Genomic DNA, 13,304 nt, shown 5'->3' on the forward strand with positions numbered 1-13,304 from the left:
GTTTAATTTGAACCATCATCGGCCCATTATTCGTTCAACTGTTGGGCATAGGTTCATTTGAATCATTGACTTACAATTATATGGACGTCGGGTCCGCGCTAAAAAGTGTCCGCACTTGTAAGGCGCTAAAATCGTATACAGAGCGCCAAACTCCGCTTTAGTCTTCATTTGTTCGACTGACAGCGCGATACTGCGATGACATTACAATTTAAATTTCAAATAGGTTGACTTGGGACATTTTTTTCGTGGTTTTTGTATTAGACCCGTCGTCCATTTATTTGTAAGTCAATGATTTGAATTGTCAATTTTTGTAAGTTCATACATACACTGCATTTAGAACTATGTTTATTAAAAATACAAAGAGGAGACATATTTTAAAGTTTTTCATTTTAACTCAATATAGATAATCAAATACACACGTTCTTGTTAAAATGTGCATGAATAAAAATTATTTTGATACTAGTAGGTCAGCTGTGAAAATAAGAATGAAGAATGCAATAACGCAATTATTAATCAATAGAACGTCGTAACATTCACAATTAAGACGTTTTTGGCATTCTTTCACAATCTATCGATAATACTGTCGATAAATACATGACTATTTAAAATTGTATGAAAACTGGCAACCTTACAAATATCATTTTACTCCGTCTTCAAAAAAGAGAGACTATAGTGGCATATTTTCACAAGTATAATTATAACATGGTAGTAAAACATTATGATATTCAATAATAATAAAATATTACAATAAAGCGACTAACCTTCTTCAAGTCCTTGTTAATATCGGTATCATCCGCCTTCCTTTTCTCGCAGGAAAGTATACAGCTTTTGCCGTTGTCTTTTTCTCCCTGAAACAAAAGACGGGATATTAGTTCACATTTTCTCCCTAACCTAAGTATTAACTCAAAAAGTGAATTTATTTAGAATAGCTGAAAAACGAATTACTCAGTTCCCGTGAAAGATTATTATAATAATTTATGAATTTATGAATGGGTTAAAATTTATTAGACATCTAAACAACTCCTACTTGCCAATAAGAAGTATATTTAAAAAATAAATTCATATTTTTGAGTAACTGTTTTGTCCAGAAGTATCTCACAAAACGTTTGTCTCATTCTGGGTTAAGTAGATATATTTTAATGGTTTCTAACAATATTCTAACGACAATTTTGCTGACGTGTAGAGAAACTTTTACGTTCAGAAATAGTACAATCTTGAATTTCACATATTTTGAGTTACAACACTATTGTAATAAATTGGCATGCAAATAATGGTCATCTATATTTTATAATTTAACAATTTGAAAGCAATTCTAATAGTAGCACAGAGTCATTAACATTTATTATAATACTATGTTATTGGTATGTCAATAGAATTTTATGAAAGAAAAGAAAGAAATTTGGTCTAATAGATTTAATTAAATATTGACATATTATTACAGTACGCCCTTAACACGTCATGAAGATGTAAAAAAATATTTAATGAATAACTAAAGTTTTCTTCCTCTTTGGTCAAACCAAATTAAATTGGGGAGATCAGGGGAGGCCTGTGCCCAGCAGCGGGACTATATGGGCTAACTGTTAAGTGTGGTGCCTTCCTAATCAATCGATTTTCAAGAGTAAGGTAATAAATAATAATAGACCGTACTCAGGCTAACTCTAACATGTTATTTTAACTATCGATTTCGGCGAAGATCACGCTATTAAAGAATCCAGATTGCAGTAAAGATTGTAGTTAAATTTTGTGTGTTAAATAACCAAGATTTAAATTTTGTAAGATATAAACAAAAACTTTGATTAATCACGTATCAAAAAACAAGGGGTTGTATTAGGATTATAACTTTTTTATTAAGTAAAACCGTCCTCAAAAGTTAGCTTACCGACTTTTTTTTATTGTAATCACAACTACTTGCTAAGTTTGATTGAGATCGGTTAACGGAAAGTGCGCAAAACCGGATGTATCCCCTAGTTTGCCACCCTTACAGGTGGAATGTTCAAATTTAAATGGGAATAGTACTGAGGTACCCTTCTAGGATAAAATTCCTTTGATCCGGCTGGATTCGAACCAATGTCTTCTAGCAAACCGTGTCAGACGGTGTGCCAACTAAGCCACGGAGCGAACCAGCGGTCCTTACGAATTTTTGTATGTGCTTGTCATCGTGTCTTGTTGCCGGCTCCGGCTAGAAATATCGCTATTCACTGCATTTAATTTTTTATAGAATTAATATTCAATTATATGTTATGTGAAATTACTCCACTAGTTTGTTAAAATTATTAATACAAAGATCGATCACTGCGAAAAAATTCCTTCGATCCGGCGGATTCGAACCGACGTCTTCTAGTATACCGTGGCAGACGCTATACCAACTAAGCCACGGAACGACGCTGGTAACTGGGTGACGAAATGCTTTCATAGATTTCTTACAGATAGCGCTAAAGACTAAACACATGACAACAAGCACAAAGAAAAATTCGTTAGGTTCGCTCTATCACGCTCTAGCATGGTATGCTATAAGACGTCGGTTCGAATCCGGCCGGATTGTAGGAATTTTTTCTGAGTGTACGTTCTTTGCATTAATAATTATAACAAATTCTGGACTGTTATTATAATTTAAACTTTATTCTGTTGGCATATCGTTGAAAGTTCATTACCTATTATTGCAAGTTACGACGTTTTCATATTATATTGAAATATCAATTAACATGCTGCCATCTAGCGGTTAATTGCTGAACGACGACGAATAGGAGTTATTAATTTAGTTCTCCAAATAAGAAGCGACTTATAAGCGAAGTGTAAGTTTTCCTTTCGTTTCTTGTAACAAAACAAATATTTCGATACAGAAAAATGAAAACTAATTAAAATGAAACTTTCCGATGATATGAAATACAAGCACGGTTAATATTTTTGCACTTCAAAACAGCACAATAAGGAATTTTTCTAGGATTTTAGATAATTTGCACGAACGTATGAAAAAGAGACCTATAGTTGGCACGCGTCAGACGTTAACAAACTACTTCAACTGTTTTTATTGTTCTGTGTATTCAAGCTATACTCATATGCACTTCAAGAGACTAAACAAGGTGTAACATGATTATTGTTTTTTAACAATATCATATTGGAGTCGACTACAACAGTAGCATTACATCTTTGACTGCCTGTTTCTGGAGCAGGTGGCAGTGCAACTGCCGTCTCTTACCACCAGATGCACGACTTGTTAGTCCAATCACGCGGCGTTATTAAAAAAAAAAACCCTTTTTTGAGTGTGATTTAACAACTAAGTTTGAGTAATTTGATAATTGAATTTGAAAATGATATGGTGGCGGTGATAGTTATTTAGTCAATTTTAACGGTAATAATTACAAACGTAATTAGACGTGAGAACCTATGTTCGTTTTCACTGAAACAATAATAAGAAAACTAGTTATCTGAAGAAACGCCACAACATTCGAATATTTCATTATGACAATATCCTTATTGCATTAACATAGAATTCCATTTATTGTGGACGACCACCCTAACCTAATACCCACCTTAAGGGAGGGGTCAGATTCCTTCATGCTTTCGTGCTTACCTCGGATTCATTCGGACGAAAAAATACCCAGTGGACTAGATCTCGGGTTCAATTCTGCAAATTTTCCGAAGACTGTGAACCTTCTTTGAAGTGCAGGTTTCATCGAGACGTTTTTCTTCACCGAAAAGCTCATGGTAAATTTTTTATTGTAAAATCACATAACATGCAACAACACAAATTAGTTCCGCCACGCACCGCTAGATGACATTGGCGTCGAAATAGCAAATTCTGCATCGCGATGTTAAGATTTTTCCCTCGCGGAATGGTTATTGTCGGCTATTTGAACTTATCTGAAGTGCCTACTGCATACCTCGTACGCATCTGGTACTGCTTCCGTATCTGGAACAGCGTTACCTACCGCTAGTCACTTAAGGGTATTGTACACCAGCGGTTGCACCCAGAGTCGCTTCCTACGTAGAACGGTGTATGGGACTTTCGTTACGTGTTGTCTAGTGGGAATAGTTTACTACTGTACGTTATACTGTTATATTGTAATACTTGTTGTACCGACTATATCAAGCAATAAACTTGTGCTATACGGAAGAAAGTTTGGTTTCCTCTGTCACCCGTACTACGGATTGAAACCCACGACCTCTCCTTGAGACACGGTAGGTCAAACCATTAGGCAACCACGATTTCTTTAGTAATACTAGTCAAATGTCACGTATATAGACGACGTAGCAACAATATTACTATCAAGATACGATCGTACAGGAATACCAGAAGAAAGAAAGAGACAATAAACAAAAACGAGTATTGAGTTTGCAAAGAAAAGAATGAAGAATTTTGTACCTTATATTCAATGAAATAGAAACCCAGAAAGACAGAGATGCGAAACCGTTGGCCATTGTAATTCCACAGAGACTCCACTGATATTATATTGCAATTATGATAATATTTGCAATTCTGCTATAATCTACTTGCAATGGCAGTTGAGTCTCAACAGAGTGTCAGTGGGATGGCAGTGATGGCATTCATTCATTCAATCACTAACGATCGATGTTGCTTTACTAAAACTGCAATGGAAATTACTATGTATATCTTAATTTTTATCTCCTTTAAGCAGCAATTTACTTTTCAAATTAGTGCACAACGCTATCGATATGCCACCGACACGCCTTTGAAAGCAGAGTACTAAAAAATTGCAATAGCAGTTGACTAATAGATCGATGGCTAGCCACTACTCTTAACGTTTAGCAGAATACTAAACGTACAAAAGCCAACCATTGACAATCTATCTATACACAACTGAGGTGATTTATAATTAGCAGAATTGGGGCCTTGGAGCGTTTCTAATACCAAACAAAGACGTAGTTTAGGGTACTGCGATACGTAAGGTAAGTTCTGGTTTCGATGCCTAAAAAAACCATTTAAAAAAAAAGAACAGAATAAGCTTCATTACATACAACATAAACAGTGACAATACAAAACATAGTGAAAGGTACAATCGGCGGCCTTGTCGCTAAACAGCAGTCTCTTCCAACCATCATAAAAAATCATTAGTGTATATGAGAATCGCCACACATATCGACCCGGAATCGCATTAAGCAGGTCAAAAAGTATAGTAGCAGTAGAGCTCCTTGTGGAAGAGTTCGTCCAAGAAAGTACTGCCACCTTACTTATTTCTACAGCCAAACAGTAATATGAGCATTACTGCGATCCGGTTTTAAAGGGGCACGCGAGACTTATCAACTATGCCTCAGGGTGACGGGCGCAGTGGCAGTGCTCCTGAGGTATTTGTGTTGTAAAGCTCTGAGTGGCACTGCAACTGTTATGGACAGGCGTGTCGCTTACCATCAGTGCGCGACTTGTTCGTCCCTTCGCTAGGTATCATAAAATAAATCTTTGTCTTTGTAAAAGACCGAAAAAGACGTTATGCGTTGTGCGTAGGCGGTCTGTGCGGAAGCGTAACCTGCAACTTATTTTTCGCTCTTATGGCATGGACTCACGCCGATTTCGCGTTAATAAGTGTGGTGACTCCTTTAATTGAACCGAAAATACTCTTAAACAAACTAACAACAAATAAATATATTTTTGGTGTACAATAAAGAATTTTCGCATTGTATTTTGTATACACAGTGTACAATACGTGCACAAACGCTCTTTCTAATAAAGGCACCGGTACAGAATACCGAAATAGAATTCGAAGAATTATATACAAAAACGAGTTTTACTCACAATCGAAATATACAGTTGTCAACTAAAAATAACCGTCACTAGAATATGGCGGTCCAATCAAAACAGAAATGAAAAGAGCCGCCAAACTTGTCGCACGACATTCTCTCAATTAGTAACGGTTCAAACGAGCTCACAAATCTAATTTAAGCTTCAGTCCTGATTGGGTGGAGTAAACCATTTGTCATTTCCCCTTAAAAGGGGAAATAGGACACTAACTAGATGTAAAAAAGGTGAAAAGGTCAAGCACTATCCTTTGTGTTTTTCTCCTTTGTACGAACGTTGTAACCTTGGGGCTAATAGTAATGCTTAGTGTAATTGTACACTTTTTAGAAGAAAATTAAGCGCATTTAAGTGGCGATGAGGTCGACCATGCATGCAGACACAATGCCTGTTCACTTCCACCTTGAAAAGGTCCAAGTTCAATTGTAATTAAGCAAGAAAACGACTCAATCACTGCACATCATATGACTTGCGCAAATATCTTAATATCTTACAGATTAAATTTTGCAAGACAAGGTTGATAGGCTTTGTACTTAGATACAATACAGGCTGACCCCTAAAGATCTGCGAGACTTATGTCTTTTATGGTAAAGAATAGGATATAATCATTTATTTCACATTATTTATATCTAAACAAATACAAAATATTGTCAACATACAATATCCTCTACACTGTAAAATAAAATTCATAATCTAACAACAGGAGTCACCTTCGAATCTATTTTAGCAATTTATGTGGAGTCTCACAATGGCGACATTGAAAAGGGTATTTATATATTATTGTACAAGTGCATGTTTGTGCTAAATTAGTAACTATAATTTATTTATGTATTGATGAGTATTTGCTTGAAAGAATATTTTCAAGTGTAGCAGTGTAATAGGTTGGTACCTATTGTTATTTTTCTGTGTGACCCGATGGTTAACATGGTAAAGTGTGCCTTATCGCATTAGGTTTGGAATTTTTATAAGATTGAAGAAAGCAATAAGTTTCAATAAATCAAAAAACCCTTACAAATTGCGCGATCTTTTAAGATCACCCTGTATAAACATTTGCAACAAGCAATAAATTTATTAAATGGGCAAAAAATAAGTGAAATATATATAGTTGCCTTTTGTATGTCCATGTTAACAATATCATGTGACCAAGTAGCGTCAAAACAAAAAATTGAAAAATTTTTGGCACAGCTCTATTGATAGTCCTGATTGATACGAGGCCCGAGTCCTAACATAATTGACAAAAAAAGGATATTCCAGATATTTTTTGGCGCAGCTCTTTTCAGGGTACTGATTCATACGTAGACCGATCATTCATAAGCTGAACATTATTTGCTCGCTGCTCGTGGACACATCATGAATCATTTTGGACGTGGGTCATTTTTTTATGTTAACGGTAAAGCGAATACCTTTGACGGCAATATTTATATACACAGATACTAGATCATAAATAATAACGTCAGCAAAAGACTAGGTAATTTTAAGACGACCTCGTGGGTCCTGCTGGACGCTAAATGAAGAGGTCCCGGGTTAGATTCTCGGTAGAACCAATTCGTGAAATGTACTTTTCCAAACTGATTTTGGTTCAAGTCTGAGATCAGTTCACTGGTGTAGTAATCTGGCACAATATTGTTATATCTACCTAGATTGAAACTTGAGATTTCCCTATCGTATTAGTATCAGAGCAATGAGATTAACGTCGCCATCAGTCCGGATTTATCAGGACATCTCAGGGTTGTTGACATTCTGTCCGAATTTGTTATTTGTTCGGATTTTTCGGCGATTATTTCAAAATTAGAAGTAAAACATCCACCTCTCTGGGGCTACACGTGTCGCTTACCATCAGGCACACGACTGGTTCGCCCTATCACATGATGTTATAAAAAAAACAGATCTATATGTCATCTCGGTACCTACGTATCGACTTAAGGTAAGAGTGTTGGTAAAATTACAGGTACATCTGTCTCTGGGTGACTAGGGCAGTGGCAATGTCCCTTAGATCTGTTTGATGTAAAGCTCTGGGTGGCACTGCAACTATTACCTGTGTATAGGCGTGTTGCTTACTACCAGGCGGACGACTTATTCGCTCAAATCATAAAAAAACTTTTTTATTCGACTCTACAGTTACTTGTTATTTTCGATGAGAGAAAATGTGTACAAATAATCATAAGTAGTAACAAGACCCATCTCAGTAAATTCTAAAACGTACAATCAACTTTTAGGTTCAAGGTACATACATATGTTTGGAACTTTCGCAAGTAATGATTTTTTGCGTGTGTCGGTACGAATTTAGGTTTACATTCTAATTCGTAAGTTGATGTTTCGAACTGTATATATACTGTCGTTGCTTTACGATTGAAGAAGTTCTATTTTTAACTTATAAGTCACATTCGTAAAGTTACTAGAGCTGTTTTACAATAACTTATTTAAAAAATATCGAGATTGTTAAACATTAAAAATAATAATGCACACGTACTAGGGAAATTACGTATACAACCACAAATTACGACCAAACTCACGAGAGAAGTAAATATAGGCCATATAAATATATCTCAAGGCCCGGGAATCGACCCGGGACCTCTGCGCAGCAGTCCAGCATGGTCACAGCTCGGCCGCGGAGGCAGTTAAAAGCGTATGTGTTATATATATTTTTTTTATGATACTAAGTTATGGGACGAACAAGTCGTGCGCCTGATGGTAAACGACACGCATGTCCATAACAGTTGCAGTGCCACTCAGATATTTAAATTGCAAAGATCTGAGGTACACAGCCTCTGCGCTCATCGCCCTGAGACATAAGTTGAAAAGTCCCATGTGCCAGGAATTTCAGGTAACCTATCACAAAGTCGAAAATGTTTTTATCGGAATAACGTTTGTTCGAATTTTCATTACACCGAAAACCGAATTATAACGAAACAGTTGTTTTTTCAGGATATGTTGAATGTTTATCGCAAAGGCACGATTAGGTTCGATTAGGTTAGGTAAAGTTAGGTTTAAAAGAAAAAACATTTTCCTCTCAAAATTACTTTCGAGGTTATGAAATTTCGACCAAACGTTATTTCTGGAAAATGTCATTTCGGAGTACTGATAGGTAGCCGTAATTTCACAAGCATCCTTACCCTTCTAAACCGGAACGCAGTAATGCTCACATTACTGCTTGGCGGCAGTGTGTTGTTTGCTGCGTGTGCTGTGTGTGTAAGTACATGTACTTGAATGAGTGCTACGATAAAGATGTTGCTGAATTGATTGGGCACATAAATATTAGATAAAAAATGAAAACAATATATTGTACGTCTCAAGAACAGAAGTGATTCATAATGCATTCTTGTGCTATTTAACCTACGAATCACAATTAAATATATAAATTTTATTTCGGAAATTTTGCGTTTTTAATTGCGATATATTTTTTTTAAAGTGACGCCATTCTATCCGCTGTTAGCTTTAGTATGTGAGCTTTGTTAAGTTTGCAATTGCTATTATATCAATAAGAGTATAGGAAATAACAGTGTAACAAAGCAGGCAGTCATAGCCCGGAAAGTGTTACGAAATGGATACTACGAGCCGTAGCTCCAAGCTACGCCAGAGATTACTAGTTACGTAACAAGGCCTACGCTTATGTATATACAATGATTCGATATTCGAAGTTAGTTCAGTAACATTTAGAACTTAATTGGTAATTGCAAAATAATTTTGGATAACTTAAGTTTAATACTATTAGTTAGATAAATAGAATAGATAACTAAATAAGATGTTATTTTTTACAAAAATGAAGTTGAATATATAATAGTTACATGTGAATATTAGGCATACATTTAAGCATGTTTAACTAAATTACTTTTTTGACTAACTCAATCTGGACTGAAATTGTTATGTGGAAAAATTGACTAGAAAGCATCATTGTTTGCTCATTCTAATTCTATTGAGACTCTACTGAGATCATATTGCAATTGTGATAATGTTTGTTATTCTGCTAAAATCCAGTTGCAATGGCAGTTGAGTCTCATTATTTGTTATATGTTTGTATATATGTTTATTTACGTATTAATTATAATTTATAATAATAGTCAATTGAATATGTAGCAGTATTTATATATTTTTATTTTGCGTTTATTGTTGGCCTCGAGCTCTACGGGCTTACTGAAAACCAGCGCTGTGGTATTTTACGTTGCTGACATGCTGAGTTCCCCCCGAATGGGTTCCCGCCTTGTCGTGGCGGTGGGGCTCTAGTAGCCGTGGTCGATTTCATCCCACGGTGAAGCTAAGAGGAACTCACGGGCCGGCCGATGGAGCTAGGTTGGCTCAAGGAGTACCGCGCGGGCTCGTCTTGATCTAGGCCGAGCGGGTACGCGCGGGCCCGCTCGGCCTAGATCAAGGGGAAGAGACATATCGGTGTGTCGTTGCCGCTCGCCCTATCCTCCGCAACCCTGGCGAGGCTGCACCGCTTAGGGTGCAGATACAGTGGCGGTGGGGCCGCGGGGGTAGAGACGTGTCGGCGTGTCGTTACCGCTCGTCCTGTCCTCCGCGGCCGAATTTGGCCGATTGGCCCGTGCGGTGAGCGCTCCAAAGGACTCTCTACGGAGAGTCCACGTGGATGCCCGTAGGGTGTTGCGGCGGACCCTACCAACAGATCCGCCGTGGGGGCTGGCGGAGCATCCTCTGAACTTCACAGTTGAGTGGATGTTGTCCTGGCCCCATGGCACCTGGGTAGCGGACTCGGGGGAGTTCGCTGCCCAGCATAAAGGGGCCCGAGATGGAAGGCTCGTCTGGTGTTCGGCGAGCCTTACATTTAGAGTCGAGGGACCGTTGTGTCTCCCTTCTCGGGGCAGTGGCTGCGCTGGGCGCGGCCAGTCGCTGGTGGAGGCGAGGGCGAGCGATAGCGTACTCGTGCCTCTACCTGCAGCAGAGAGGAGGAACACCCCGGGGGTTTGATGCGGTCGGGTTGCTCCCCTTCAGGGTTCAGCCGAGTCCCACGTAACCCCGGCTCTGCCCCCGCAGGGCAGGGCCAGGGTATCTGTAAGCAGATTCCCGCGGGTAATAAAAAAAGCACATGCTGAGTTAAGTCCCGTGTTGGCATGACGCTGCAACACAGACCATACCAGACTATCTACTTTGTACGTTTATTTCAATTTTAGTCGTAATTATATGTCAAATAATTATTTGTGTGTAAACTGTTTTTGTGTGGTTTTGTGTTGTTGTATTATGCCAATTAAAGTATGTCTATGTCTATGTCTACGTTTCAGTAGAATGTTAGTGGAATGACAGCGATTGCACTAATTCATTCAACAACTAAGGCGCTCCGCAGATGGAGCAACTTTAGTTGACGCAACTGGCAACTTTATACAAGTTGCTATTAACGGTTGCCGGTTGTAGTAACTAAAAGGCCTAGTTACCGGTTGCCGCAATTTTAAATAAAGTTTCGAAATCTACAGTCGAAAGACTGGCGCTGCGGGAGACGGGGAGGGAGTGAAGTAGCTTCACGAGTTGCGGTTGCCGTTTGCGGAAACTGGCAACTGGAGACAACCGGTACAAATTTACAAGTTTCTAGTTGCGGCAATTAGGAATTTTTTTAAGTCGATTGCCGGAACTCTCAACTGAAATTGCCATGGCTGCGCGGTTTTTTAAAAATATATGAAAAACGTCATAAACAGCTTGTTGCGGGTTGCCATTTGCCGAAACTCGATGATCAAAGTTGCTCCAGCTGCGCAGCGCCTAACGCTCTCTGTTGCCTTACTAAAATTACCAAATCTTAATTTTTATCTTAATTATGTAGGTACGTATTTGTAATTATTTGAGCTCGAGTCCATGCTTCACTAGTATCGGGCTTGCTGAAAACAGATCAGATACTCTGTCCGTAGTTAATAGTCGAGCAAGACCCGTTACTAGCAGTAGTAGTCGTGTGCAAAATAAATAAAATAACTCATCATCATTAATCTATTTTACACTCCACGGCATGGGTTTATCAAGGGATGTGAACATTCTTCGATATAACAGTTTTTAGTAACAGTCTAGATCCTGGTGAAACAGTTCGTCCAGGGAAGTACTGCCACCTTACCTATTTCTGCCGCCAACCAGTAATGTAAGCATTACTGCGTTCCGGTTTAGAAGGGTAAGCGGTGCTGATGAAATTACAGATACATGAGACTTGTCAGTTTAAGTTTCAGGGTGACAAGTGCAGTGGCAGTACCTCTCAGATCTTTGGAATTTAAAGCTCTGAGTGGCACTGCAACTGTTATGCATAGACGTGTCGCTTACCACGAGGCGCACGACTTGTTCGTCCCGTCACTTGATACGAGTATTATAAAAGAAAACTAAAACAAATTGAAATCAGCAGACCAGTTTAACGATAAATTAAAACATCTTTGGGATAAAAATCACATTTACAATGATATGCTTACCAAAGGATTTTCCATTACTTTGGTCTCATTGCCCAACAACCTGGACAGGTAATTTTTTGATGGGCAAGATAAAAAAAGACTGGCAGAGCATCTCGTTGCTTGTGTGACCAAATAATAGTCTTCACTGGTCTTTCTGTTTCAATCATCCAGAGATAAGGTCGTAAATCGTACGAAATAGAAAAAGCTCGTACATATTGCCACGAAGAACTTTCAAGGACATGACCTTTGGTGTTGAAAATTCAAAACGACTACGAAGAAAAATAAAAGAAACGTGTCGCAGTGAAAGAAAAAGATGAATATCATCAATTTAACGAAAAGTTTTAATTGAAAGAGGACCTCGATGTCGTGACTGATCCGTTTACTGTAGTGACGTAAATGGCAATAAGTTAATAATATCGATACATCAACAATTTGATTAAATTTGTTATAAGAAATCAAATACTGTCGTAACTCAAAATAGGAGAATTGTGAATACATGATTCGAAAGTTCAAAAAATGACCAAATGAAAACAGTTAATTTATAAATGGATAACTAAATGTTATGTATAAATAACAACAGTCACATTATTCGCACTAAGATTCGTTAAGTTTTTTTAATCTTCAAATCGTGTTTGAAAACTTGAAACTAAATGTTGTCGTAACTCAAAAATTGGCAGAATTGAGTCTGCCAATTTTGGATTTACCATTTTTTAGCTTTGCGGCTTAATAAAAGTTTCAGATCAGAGTTCTCCTTAGGTCATGACCACGTTTTCCCAAGAGAATAATATATAAATCAACGTAATCTAATTTTGCGACTTTTGAGCAGCATTTGTTGCGTCGCGTTATATTCTATTCTACATTGTTTTTGACAGTTTTCACTTTGGGACCAACGTAAGGAGTGAACTTTTCTAGATTGGTTCTAGTTTAAATGTTCCATGTAGAGCCCTAGAGTTGATTCTGAGACTCTAGTACTCATAGCATAGGGAATTTATATAGTTTCTAGTCTGGCACATTTTTATTTATATAAAATTGCTTTAAACACACTGTGCGTCGTGTATCGTAAATCACAACCACGTCAAGCCAACGGGTTATGCTTTAAACCTTCTCTATAGAAACACAACCGTGATCACCAGTGGAACATATCAATCTTTACAATAATACAAGGACATTGTTAAGAATGTCATTGA

At 37.7% G+C, this 13,304-nt stretch overlaps 1 protein-coding gene across 2 annotated transcripts in view; it reads right to left on the reverse strand.

Annotated features, from left to right (window-relative positions):
- LOC113231462 (RNA pseudouridylate synthase domain-containing protein 2-like) overlaps positions 1 to 13,304 on the reverse strand; it is a 156,589-nt gene that overhangs the window by 62,285 nt on the left and 81,000 nt on the right. For both annotated transcript variants that reach the window (XM_026465799.1, XM_026465792.1), the window contains exon 2: positions 762 to 848. In XM_026465799.1, the coding sequence (XP_026321584.1) occupies positions 762 to 848 (87 nt within the window). The remainder of the gene's footprint in view (positions 1 to 761; positions 849 to 13,304) is intronic.

This window comes from Hyposmocoma kahamanoa, unplaced genomic scaffold, assembly GCF_003589595.1.
Source record: "Hyposmocoma kahamanoa isolate Upper Pololo Valley unplaced genomic scaffold, ASM358959v1 102, whole genome shotgun sequence".
Lineage (NCBI taxonomy): Eukaryota > Metazoa > Arthropoda > Insecta > Lepidoptera > Cosmopterigidae > Hyposmocoma > Hyposmocoma kahamanoa.